This window comes from Giraffa tippelskirchi, chromosome X (assembly GCF_054371585.1).
Source record: "Giraffa tippelskirchi isolate mGirTip1 chromosome X, T2T-mGirTip1v1.2.pri, whole genome shotgun sequence".
NCBI classification, from domain to species: Eukaryota; Metazoa; Chordata; class Mammalia; order Artiodactyla; family Giraffidae; genus Giraffa; species Giraffa tippelskirchi.
Genome location: NC_137289.1, coordinates 135,371,904 through 135,385,178, shown reverse-complemented (window position 1 = coordinate 135,385,178; position 13,275 = coordinate 135,371,904). Strand labels below are relative to the sequence as shown.

The following is a 13,275-nucleotide window of genomic DNA, read 5'->3' as shown; positions in this document are numbered from 1 at the left end:
AAAGAGAGTTGGAGTTCAGTATTAGGAATTTGGGGACCTTCTCATTTTGTAATGAAAGAGTTTTTTTAAGCTCATGGATACATATTTAGGTACGCACAAACTTCCTATTGATTATCTTCCATATGTAATCGAGTGTGGCTTTAAGAAAGGAAAAAATGGCAGATGAGTCTATTGTGTCTTTCTGTTAACTTATACAGATAGCCAGTTCTGCCCCTAGACTTGGGCAAGAGAGGCATCTGCCCTGGGCCCCTCATTTAGAAAGTTCCACTTTGCCCTGCTCTGGCCATGCCTCTCCCCTGGACAAGGAGTCTGTGGGGCCAAAGCAGCAGCCCTCTCCTGCAACCCAGAATCCCCTGTAAGATGGCCCCAAGCTTCCCTTCAGGGCCTCTTTGGATCTCTTCCAGGGGTTTGTTTCTCTGAGAGCTTCCCTAAATGTCAAGGGGTTCAGGAATCCATACCTGGCCCTCCAGGTCTTTATGAAAGTAATATATTGTAAATAGATCTTTTCAACATTTAGCTATTGTGTGTGGGCCTCTGTTTCAGTTAGTCTTTGTTGTGGAACAAACCATCCCAAACCTTAAAGACCTGAAATGAGTGATTTAATATTTCTTATGATGACTTGGGTTTGGTGGGGTTCCTCTGTGGAGACTGCCTTAGGCTCATTCATATAGCTGCATTCAGCTGGAGGCTTGCCTGGTCTGAAAGGTCCATGATAGTCTCAGTCACATGCCTGGCCATTGGTGGTGGCTTGGTTTTTCTTCATGTGGCCTTACCTCCTCCTCGTCAGAGGACAGTCTCAGGGCTCCATTTAAAGGGATTTAACGTGGAAGATGAAAGGCCTCTTAAGGCCCAGCTTTGAAACTCACGAAAATTTGCCCTGCAACTTTCTTCTGGTCAAAGCAAGTTATAAGGCCAGCCCAGATTCAAGGCAGGGGAAATAGATGCTGGTGGAAAGAGTGGCAAAGTCACCTTGCAGAAGAATGAAAGGAATGGAAGGAAATGTCACATGCATTCTGGCAGACAACTTACGTGTACACTCTATTTGTATTGCTGAAACAGATGTTAGGGGTGGTCCTGCAAAAACGAATAACAATAATACACCAAACTTTTATCCACTCGGTCTGAATGTAGTAGTTAAATATGATAAAGTTGAATCATGGAGTCATTTGAGGGGAAACGTGAAAACCAAGGCTTGGGAACTGGTTGATATGAAATTGTTGTTTAATTTGGAAGAGACCAGTACACAATGTTCAGTGCTTGTCATTAATCCTATGATTTTCTTTTTAAATAGCTGCTTCCATCTTAAGTAAAGTAAATCTGTCTGTGGACCCTTGTGATAATTTCTTCCGGTTTGCTTGTGATGGCTGGATACACAATAATCCAATTCCTGAAGATATGCCAAGCTATGGGATTTATCCTTGGCTCAGACGTAATGTCGACCTCAAGTTGAAGGGTAAGTTTCTGCTGGGGTTTGGTGATGCATTTTACAGAGAGCAGTATTTGACAAGAAAAACATAGTTTTGGATTTGAAGCATGACTGCTCACTTTTTAACTATACTAAATTCATTTCTAAGATTTTTTAAAAAGGAAGATTGGAAGGAAAGTTATAGAATTCCAGTCTCTCAGATCTCAGTGCAAGCCTGGCATAGCTCATGTACACATTTGATAGTAGTAAGTTTTGCTGCTGAAGGATAAATAGCATTTGATTGAGGTTGGGAACAAAGGAATAGTTAATGAAAATCATGTTATATCAGTATACTCATTTGTCTGTTATGTTCAGAGCAAACTTCATCACTTGCTCATCGTGTCCTGGATTTCCATGGTTTACAACATGTACTTAGCACTTCATTGTCTTTTAACGTAACTTTTGAGAACTCTGGATGACCTTGTATTTGTCATATTGTTCCTGTTAAATGCTAAGTTGGCTCTGGGGAGACTGTCCTTTCTCCCATGGCCTCTCAAACAATGACAAGCTCACACACACATACTCACATATGCCTGCACACACACATACTCTTCAAAAGTTGGAAATGTCTTTTGCTAGAGGATCTTCTGCTCACAATTGATCTAATTTTTATGCTGAGCTGTTGGAGAAAAGCACTTCAGGATGGAAGTAGGGAGAGTTTCAAGGCCAAGTAAGGTGATTGTTTTGAGAAGGCAAAAATGGTATTTTTTTTCATTTTCTTATAACTGAATTATGCCATACAGCTAGCATTCAGTAGCACACCTAAAAGAATTCCTGAAAATTTTTGAGAATAATCATTTTTATTTTTCCTCCATATCATTTTCCCCAAGATTTTAAGAATTAATTTAGTTAATTTTAATAAAAATTAAGTATGTATCAATTTATGTATATAACATCCAAAATCATTGACAGAATAATTAAATACCTATTGTCAGTTATAGGGAGTTCCCTATAGCTCCTATGGTAAAGAATCTGCCTGCAATGCAGGAGACCTGGGTTTGATCCCTGGATCAGGAAGATCCCCTAGAGAAGGAAATGCCAATCCACTCCAGTATTCTTACCTGGAGAATCCCATGGACAGAGGAGCCTGGTGGGCTACAGTCCATGGGGTCACAAAGAGTCAGACACGACTAAGCAACTAACACACATTGTAAATTGTAAGGAAAAATGTGCTTAAATTTCACAATTAGATATAAACCATATGGACTTATATTTTATACTAGAAGGCTGAAACTTAGTATTCATAAGTTATAAGTGGGAATTTGGAAGAATGTGAGTTTTCCATAACCCAACAGGTGATATTCCTGTGCTATGGCACTGTAAATAGGACCTTGAAGAGTGAATTTACTAAGACTTATTTCCCTGTAGGATATTAACTTGTGTTGGTCCTTTACCCACCATTCTTGCCTGTTTCCTATTTCCCTTCTCTGGCTTATTTTCTTCCTAGACAGAAAGATGTGTGCACACACACAATCCAATAAGCAGATGTATCACTGAAGGATAAGAAAAAGTATTTCCAGACAGATGATCGTTTCATATTAGTTATAGACCAAATATTTCTATCTTCAGGGCATGAAGCTGTTATAATTTAAAGAATTTCTGGGAACGTCTTACTGTAAAAACTAAAATCAGTATCGATGGGTTTTGTTTGAGGAAGATACTGTATGTGGGCTAAAATTAATAAAAGTAAGAGTAAATTGTTCAGAGCAGCACAAGTTTTTTTTCTACTTTTAAAAATGAAAAACTGTTATTTCTAAGCTTAGTTATGAAAATAAAAAGGAGCAAAAATGACATGCAAAAAGTAAAAAGAAAGTCACACTTAAAGTCACTCCTAGAAATACCTGCTAATAAAGCAGTTGGGTATATATCTTCCCAGGTTTTTTTCCCACGTGTGGATACATATGCATAATGTCATATGCACAGCCATATATTTTAAAAAATAAAAATAGCTGATATTATGCATGCTGCTCTGTCAGCTGCTTTAACAAATGATGTATTCCTCATAGATGTGGATTATGTCAGTAGACATCTTTCCTTATTATAAATAACACTATAATAAATACCTAAGTTTGCACATCTTTATGGCCTTATCTAAATGTATCCTTAGGATAAATTCCCAGAAGTGAAATCACTGTGTTGAAAGAGTATTCACAGTTTCATTTTTGTTGCATATAGCAGAATGGTCCTTTAGAAAGTTGTTTCTAGGCCTTCATATATTTTCTTGCTGCTTTAAATGGCAACTTTTCTCAATCACCTGTTTTTTTGTGGTATAAAGTAGGGGCCAGCAAACTGGCCCGTGGGCCAAGTCCACGCCACTGCCTGTTTTTGTAAATACGGTTTTATTGAAAGACAGCCACATCCATCCATTTATGCATTATGAATGGCTGCTTTTGCACCACACCATCAAAACTGAGTAGTTGCTGTAGAGACATATGACCTGGAAAGCCCATATGACAGGCAAAGCTTAAAATATTTACTCTCTAACCTTCATGGAAGAAGTTTACCAACTCCTGGTGCCAAGCTTTGCTGTATCTATATTGGATCTAATTATAACTATTTTATTAACTGATAGCTTTTTGAGGATTTTTTGAAAGGTAATCATGAAATTAAGAAATAATTACAATTTTTGTCTCTTCCTTTCCTTTTACTATAATTGACTAGAGCCTCAGAATAGAATTATAGCAATGACAATGGGTACAATATCCTTAGCTTGGGTTGCAATGCCTCTAGCATTTACCCCAAATGTACTTTTTCTTTGTTTCTAGTATTTTTTATTGTGTTCTGTTATTCCTAGTTCGCAAAAAGTGTTGCTCAAGAAAAATCTCTTCACTGTTTATCAAGAGACTCACATGGAGTATCTCATTTAACTTCTCTAGATTTCCTCATGCTGAATTAACCTTATAATCTTGAAATAAATCCTGCATATGAATGGTTTATTATTTTCTTTTAAGCCATTGCTAGAATTGAATTGTTTCTTATATTTGTGTCTGTATTTATGATTCATGTTGGTCCATGGATTTTTGTGTGCTCAGTTTGTCAAATTCTGTTATCAAGATTGTGCTGGTCTTGTGAAACAAAATGGGAGGCTCCCCATGTATTTCTATCCTCTGGGAAGGACACAGACAAGTACATCTCTAGTTTGACATGCATTGTAAAGGATGAATCAAGAAATCAGTCATAGGGCTCTTGCTTCAGGTGCCCAGAAGGAGAGCAAATGGTGGAGTAGAGTCTCTTTTTAAATTAGTATCATCTTATGCCAGATGTATGTGCTTGAAATATAAAATATGTATTCTTTGAACTTTTAAATTCTGAGGTAATTCAGACTTAAAAGTTGAAAGAATAGTATAAGGAACTCCTATATACTCTCTACCCAGATTTCCTGATTGTTACTGTTTTGCTGTATTTTCTTTATCATATTATTCTTTCATTCTCTCTATAAATGTGGAGATATTATCTCATTCTCTGTCCGTATCTTTATATTTATACATATAGATAAAATATGTAAATGTATAGATGATACCAATACACAGATTTATAGATATATATTTTTCTCAACTCTGCAAATATGTTGCAGATAATTAGATTTTTTTTAAAGGAGGAACTTTATTTTTGGCTGTGCTGAGTCTTCACTGCTGTGTGGGCTTTTCTCTAGTTGTGGCGAGTGGGAGTTGTTCTCTAGTTGTGGTGGGCAGGCTTCTCATTGCAGTGGCTTCTCTTGTTGCAGAGCACAAGCTCTAGGGCACTCAGGCTTCAGTAGTTGTGGCACGTGGGCTCAGTAGTTGCAGCTCATGGGCTCTAGAACACAGGCTCAATAGTTGTGGCACCCAGGCTTAGTTACGTTGTGGCATGTGGGATCTTCCCAAGTCATGGACTGAACCGGCTTCTCCTGCATTGGCAGGCAGATTCTTTACTCCTGAGCCACCAGGGAAGCCCAAATATTCTTAAAGTATATAAATAGAACTTTTCAGATACCAGATGTGCTGGCAATCTTATTTTTTGGACACTAAATATTCTTTATTTATTTAGCATGCAAGTTGTTTATTTTGAGAAGTGATCCCAGGAAATACAGGTGGGGGACTGGGAAGAGTGAAAGAAGGGAGGAAAAGCCAATCCAAGCATTAAACACTTGGTCTTTAAATTCTAACTATTAATATATATTTATTCTATATCTATCTATGCATCTGTGTATCTCTCAGTCAGTCTACTCATCCACCCAGGTGATACAAGCTTATTGTAGATCACTGTAAATGACTAATGAGAGGAAAGATACTTCAGATCTTAATACCCAATGATAAGTTTTTAAATGCAAATATACATATACAATTATATATATATCAAAAAGGATCATATATTCTATTTTTATAATGTTATTTTTATGTGACATGTTAACATCTTTTCAGGTCAGTGTAAATAGCTCTATACCATCATTTGCCATGACTGTTTTGTATGGATATACTGCAGTTTGTTTCATCAATTCATGTGTTGCCATTTAGGTGGTTTCCAGATTTTATCTTCATTATAAGCCTTTCAGAGCCTGAGTGTTGATGCCACAGAGTTGGATTTGAATCCTTTCCTTTCATTTCTCCTTTGTGTTACTTTTGGTCAGTTAGCTCACCTAGCTCAGCTTTTTTATCTTTCAAATGGAGATAAGAATACCCATTTCATAGGATTTGTGAGGACTAAAGGGGATGACCTATATAAATTACCCAGCCTAGTTCCTGGCATATTGCAGGCCCTCAATATTTGTCCTTTGCTCTTCCATTTTGTCTCAAAGATAGTTCTGAGGCTCATGAAGTAGTGTCTATCAAATGCTTTAAGTTTTATTCTGGTCTTATCCTCTGTAAATATCATGAGCTTTCAAAAATATTAAATACTGTCTAGATATTTTTCCTCACCCTTGATAAAAAGAACATCCAAAAATAAAACCTGATGAGACCAATCAAAAGAGTACCGTTTTCTTATGACTGACAGAAAACACACAGAAATGGCAGTCCAGTTTGTGAAATAAAATGGGTTTGACACACCTGGCTGATGAAAAGTTGCCCTCTATTGAAGTCAGCAGCCTGGCTTCATGAATTTCTTCTTTAAATGGCATATAAGACTCAGATTTCTACTTGGAAAATAAAATTATTTCTTGTTCTAAGAATTAGGATTTGTTTTTTAAAAGGTCTGAATATCGTCATGCATTTGAATGTCTTAAAATTTCCTTCCTACAAAGCCTCCCAAATTTTCATGTGACTGTGAAATTGACATGGCATGCATTGCTTATGAAAGAACAGATGAAAATTTTGCGAATGAGCACTTATGAAACATGAAGCAATGAGTGAGCTAGAACACTTGTGTCAAACAGAAGACAGATGACGTAGGCTAGGGCCAGCTCATCTCTATTATGGAATAGCGATCTTGGCCAATATTTTTTAAAGAAATGCAGTATATTATTATGTTCAAGTACAGACAGATCTAGCAGAACAATAAGATGAAGTGGGGTCTATGCATTAATAGGCAGAGAAACATGACTGTGATTCATAGATTAGTTATTTATTTGTAAATACCTGCTGGCTGAGATTTAAAGGATTCTCATAATTAAATAACCCCTCTATAATCTTGTTTTTCCTGTTAGTGATCCTAGCCAGATCATCTTTTGCAGATACTAAAAAGCTGAAAACTTACAGTTCAGCTCCTGTAAAGTCATTTGATAATCAGAAAGTTCAGATCATTGAAGACATAGTTAATTGTGTTATTTTCCTCATCCCATGACATAGTATCATAATGTGCCAAATTGACCCTTGATGCCATTAAGCTCTTTGAAACAAATGATATCGGACTAGAAAAAACAAAATGGGGGACGTGACGGGGAAGTGCTAATGGGCAGCCAGTCACTGTGGTGAACTTTTTATTCCTGGTGAAAACTCAGCCCATGTAAGTCTCACTGAATCTGCTATATAGACCAAGTGTGCCCACTCAGAGCAGATTCCTGTTTTTTTCTGACTATTCTGCCTCTTTTTCATGGGGCTACACAGGAAGCAACAAATTGCCAAGTTATATATATGCTGTTATGAGTCCTGTGTGCACAGAGAGATGCTGTGTAAAGCTCTAGGCCTGTGTCAAAGACTTAGAATGTGAAATGAAATTATTTTACCTGAAGTTTTTTGTTGGTGTGGGGTGGGACTGTGGGTTCATATAGTGTGAAGAAGGGGAAAGAAGTTGTCAAATTTTAGAAAGTTTAGCAATTTCCTGTTAGGAGACATTTACTTCGAATACAGAAATGAATTTCTTCCTGAAGAGTCTGTGAAAATGTGTATTTACCTCTAGGGCATGACCTCTTTCTAAATAGCTTAAGGAAGTAAAGAGGCCTTGAGAATGGCCACCATGTGTAGGAGCCTGTGTTCTGGTAGTTGTGATAGTCAGCATTTTAGATTTTCTTCCTGTGTATCCATTTCCACCCCTAGTGCATATCCTTGTCTTACTTTTTGACTCCTACCTGTTCCAAGCTTTTTATTTTAAGATCTAAGTTTTTCCCCTGTGGCTTTAATGTAGCTTTTCTTTTGTAGTGGTTAATATTGCAAATAAGTTGGGTACACTTGATAAGAACCACATCTATTTACAACATTTATTCTGAGTTGTATGCTCTTTGATTTGGAGGAAATGTGCTCACTTCAAATAGATTGAAATAGATAGCATTTTGATTGTATTAATTAATCTGTGAACACAAGACTATTTTCTGAGCTTTTACTTTTTTCCTGGTGCCAATTGTTTTTAATCACAAGTAACAGAAACATCAACTCAGACTGGCCTAAGCAATAAAGACAATTTGTTGGCTCAGGTAACCAAAATATCTGGTGATCATGTGGACTTCAGGTAAGGGTTGATCTAGCAGCTGAAACTAAGGATCACATTTCTTTCTTTGTTTCTACTCTGACATCCGTTGTCTCATACTTTCTAAGTCTGCTTGGCTTAGATCGTTGCCAGTAGCAATCAGAATTTAGACTTCCTCATTTGCATCCAGCAAGAGATATTGTGTTAGGCATAGGAGGATGTAGAAGTTAATGAGCCACCCCAAGACTACTGTGTAGAAATTAAAAATCTGCACATCACAAAATATTTCAGTAGGTACTGTAATCAAGATTCTAGAGGGAATTTTCTGGCTGTCCAGTGGTTAGGACTTGGCACTTTCACTGCCAGGGCCTGGGTTTGCTGTCTGTTATGGGAACTAAGATCTCACAAGCCATGCAGCATGGCCAAATAATAATAAAAGATTATTTTTTATTATAATAATAAATATATTTTTAATATATAAAAATACATAATAAATAAAAATAAAAAATAAATATAAATAAACAAATAATAAAAGATTCTAGAGCTACACTATTCAGTATGGTAGCTACTAGCCACATGTGGCTTTTGAGCACTTGAAATATGGCTAGCTGGAATTGAAATGTGCTGTAAGTGTAAAGTATACACCAAATTTCAGACACTTCATTTAGAAAACATGTAAAAATATCTCACCAATAAATTGATGATTTATTTCATAAATTACATATTGAAATATTTTTAGATTCATTCGGTTAAATAAAATATATTGTTAAATATAATCTCATCTTTTTTGTTTTACTTATTCAAATATAGCAACAAGGAAATTAACAATTATATATTTGGCTTGGATAATATTTCTGTCAGACAATGCTGCTCTAGAGTCCTGAATCAGCCATTAGAAAGGTGAGCTATCTGTGAATAAATTCAAATTTATTTCACTGATAGAGAAGGATCAAAGAACACCTTTAGTAAAAATAGTTCTCTACTCCCATCTACAGTCCCCCTCTATCCTGTTACTCTATAGATGTCCTCAATGGTTCTTATAACCATCTGAAATTATCTTGTTTGTATACATACTTATTTGTTTTTCTCATCTATGCTTGCCTACCTGCGTAAGAGTCAGGTGATCAGGAAAGAAGCATCATGGGGATGAAAACAATAGGTTAGGATATTTGTGTTTTCCCAACTTTATTGCCAGACCTTGGTCATGACCTCAAACCCTGAAAAGTCTTGATAATCTAATTGGTCAGACAACACACTCAATGGTGTATATGAGTTTTAAGTCTCTCCTGTAGGGAAAGAGAAGAGGAAAGGGGAATTAGTGAAAGGAAAAGTGTCATCTTAGGTTGCTCTCAGTCTTCTTTGGATTCCACTGTTTTTGTTGTTGTTAGTTATGCCCATTTCCATTCTCTCTTTTCTTTTCCTCATCCCTAGGGGATCTTTAGTTTGGACTCATGTCACCTCAAGAGAGCTGTTGATAGAATTCAGGGACTTGAATAGGAAAACAAAAAAAGCATCTTTATTTGCACTAACCTCTGATGGAACTTTAGCATTTTCTTTAATTATGACTGTAGTTTACAAACTCTGGCTTGTAAGCTGTGACTTGGTTACCAATGGGAATCATCATTTTTAAAAATCTTAATACAGATGTTACAGCTATTTTGAAATAGCATCTACCTACATCACCACTTCAAAATCATAGTGGTGGCTAGACTCGATGTGAGATCTTATTTAATGAATTAATGAAGTAGTGCATCTATCATGATTTTAAACAGTAAAACAACTGTTTTGTTAACTGTGTTTTGAAATAACTGGGTTCCATTATAAACCTGTGTTTCTTATGTTCTTGTAGACATTATTTTGAGAATGGCCCATAGGTTTTAAGAGTTTGCCCAGGGGATGTGTAGCACGAAAAAGATTAAGAACCCCTGCCTATGTAAAGATTGTTGGGGCATGCCTCAAAAAGGTATAGTTTTATTTTACTTTAGCTTTACAATATGTCCTAATTCAGATGTTTTGAGTGGAGATGGCTATTACATGGCCCCATGGGTCCATTCATACCCAAATATTTGAACAGTTTGCTGTCTAGAATCCCTGGGTAATGAACACATTACCGACAGTTAATAGGTGTTCATAAGGATATTAGATGAAACCAGAGATATGTGTTTGGAGTTTGTGCCAATGCCAAGCCTTGAAGTGATTAAGTGCAAGCTTTTATGGGCTTACCTATGCCGCAGAACAAATGTATTTATAGATGAAATTACTGTCTATTGCCAAATACCTGTTATGAAAGCAGAGAGTTAAAAGGTCAATGCCCAACTAGAGATGATACAGCTTTTGCCATAGTATAGTTGAAAATATTTCTAAACAGTGCAAGTGATTGGAAGTAGTAATACACCAAGTAGTGTCTTCATTCATAAATACATATTATGTGGTGTATGAAAGAGCTTGCTTGTCATCTGATCTTGAAGATGGGGACCCTTGTTTGAATTTGGAATGGCAGGGGATGGAGGGGCCCTGTAAATCTGGAGGTGCTGGAGTGAACTTGGCTCTGTTGGAAGGAATGAGCAGGGCTGTTGGTGAGAGATGACAGGAGTGAGATGGGCAGCTGAAGGATGTCAGAATCCATTTTGAGATTTTTGACTTGGGGCAAGGAAGCTGAGGTTTCTGAAAAGTGGAATGACAGCCTAGAAATGCTCTACATGAAGAAAAGAAGTAGAAAAACAGATGAGGGGGCATGTTTGTAGTATAAATATTGCAACACATAATGAAAAGTTTCCTGCTAGTTAGCCTGAATGTTGTAGGAAGATAAAAAAAACATTTTACTTTAGAAGATTGCCAGCTAACTTTGGGATCCTTTGACTAAATATAAGTTTTTTGGCATGACTGATGACACAGGATATTCACATCCTGAGAAAGACACATATACACCTGCAATGATTCTTCCCAACCTGCCCACACCCTTTTTTGCATGGTTGGTGTGTATAATGTGTTTTACTTTGTAGTTGTTCAGAAGGGTTGCATATTTTTGAAAAGCCACTTCCTGAAAGAAGATGACTGAAAAGGGAAGAAAAGTCCTAATTTTGGTGGTAACAGTTCAAAGCCTACCCACGTGAGCTTTGGTGGTAACAATTCCTGAAGCTCCTCCAAGTCCCCACGTGTTCCTGCTGTTGGTTGCCAGAAGCAGGAATAACAATGGAGCCGAGAAAAATGGGATTTGGGCAGGAATGTCCAAGGGTCAATCCAGATTTCACAGCAGAAGCAGATGACTCAGATTTCCTGAGTCTTGAATGTCTTAGAGAAATGGGACAATCACTTACCTTTATTCTACTCGTAATTGGTCATTGGCAAAACTCAGTCACCAGAAAAATCAAAAAGTTGGTTGTGCACAAATGCATGGCCAAATGGAGTTGAACATTTCATCCACCCATTTCCTAACTCTTTGATTAGATGATTTCAACTGAGCTCTCATCCTCAATTCTGAGAACTTTTCAACTGCAGCTTAAAGATGTGAATGAATTGAGCATCTTTACAATGTGGAAAAATCCCCATTTCTCCCCTGATTTACTATTAATGTGGGTATTTTGACTCATCGCTGTGAAGTGAGCCTTTAACAGATCCCCTCACCTCACATATTCTTAAGAGTGTGTCACACAGAGAAGGGCCTGACAGTCTAGGCACTTTATAGAGGTGACCTGATTTAATAATACACTTGCTACATTTTTTGAAGTCTCTAAACTGAACTCCTTACAAGCCTGTAAGATGGAAGGTTTATCTGCTTTTTTGGGCATGAGGAAACAGAAGTAGCCAAGCAGTAAAGTCAATAACCAGCCCAAGATCACACAGCTAAGAGGCGATGGAGGAAGGATTAGAAATCAGATGTTTGACCCTTAGCACATGGTAAAACCCCTGAAAACCAGGGAGGTGGTATTATCCCATTTTACAGTTTTGAAAGTTGAGACTTAGAGTGGTTCTGTAAGTGCCTCATATTCACACAGCTAGTGACCTCTAAGGCATCTTCCAGAGCAGTGATGTCGAAAAGAAATGTATTGTGAGTCATAGATGCAACTCATGTAATTTTACATTTTCTAATAGCTGCATTAAAGTAGAAAGGAATCGGATGAAATTATTTTTTTTTTTTATCTAACACAACATATCCAAAATACTGTCATTTCATGGAATCAGTATAAAAACCTTATGCGTGAGACATTTTACATTTTTTCTTGCTTACTAAATCCTTGGAACGCAGGACAGGTCTTAAACTTGCAACACGTTACCTTGTAGACTGGTCACATTTCAGGTATTCAATAGCGCCTTGCAACTACTCGCTTCTGAATTGGATGGGGCAGTGCTAGTCAAGTGCTTCTCAACCCCAGCTGTACACTGAAATCATTTGGGAGCTTAATAGACACAGATGCCTGGGTCCCATCCTCAGAGGTTCTGATGTAATTGGTCTGGTGTGCACCCTGCATTTCCACTTTTTAAGCTATTTCATACCCTTCTTCTGCAGGTAGTTCTAACATGCAGCCAAGTTTGAGAACCTAGTCAAGGGTGATGTCTAAACTAACCGAGTAGAGAACTGTAGCCACTGTCTATTGGAGAAGGTTCTGTGAGTTTTCTGAAATGAGAGCCATTCAAAATAACCCCTCTGGCAGTGTGCTTTGCTAGTGCACACTAAAGAATGTCGGGCAATGCCCTAGCTAATTTATTAATTTCTCTCAACTTCTATTCCCCAACATTTTGACCAAATCTTGGAATAATGTAAGAAAAGAGATTTCTCTTTTCCCCCTTGATCTACACCCTGGTCTGGATACATGACCAGTGTGAGTCAAGTAAGACATAAAAGTTTGATTGTTTTAATTGAGGTCAAAGGTGTTGGTGTCAGTCTGGAATTCCTGAGCTGCGGAGGAGAGGAAGTTAGGGTTTGAAAGCTGCAGGTCGTTGCCAGAATGAAACATGTCTAGTGGGGACTGCGTAGGAAGTGCTGGGTGAGGAAG

The 13,275-nt window shown here is 37.3% G+C and overlaps 1 protein-coding gene across 5 annotated transcripts in view; it reads left to right on the top strand.

The window, feature by feature from the left end:
• The window catches only part of PHEX (phosphate regulating endopeptidase X-linked), a 228,124-nt gene that overhangs the window by 36,781 nt on the left and 178,068 nt on the right, over positions 1-13,275 (top strand). For all 5 annotated transcript variants that reach the window (XM_081565946.1, XM_081565944.1, XM_081565947.1 and 2 more), the window contains one exon: positions 1,292-1,453. In XM_081565946.1, coding sequence (XP_081422072.1) covers positions 1,292-1,453 — 162 coding nt within the window. Of the gene's footprint in view, positions 1-1,291; positions 1,454-13,275 lie in introns of those variants that run through there.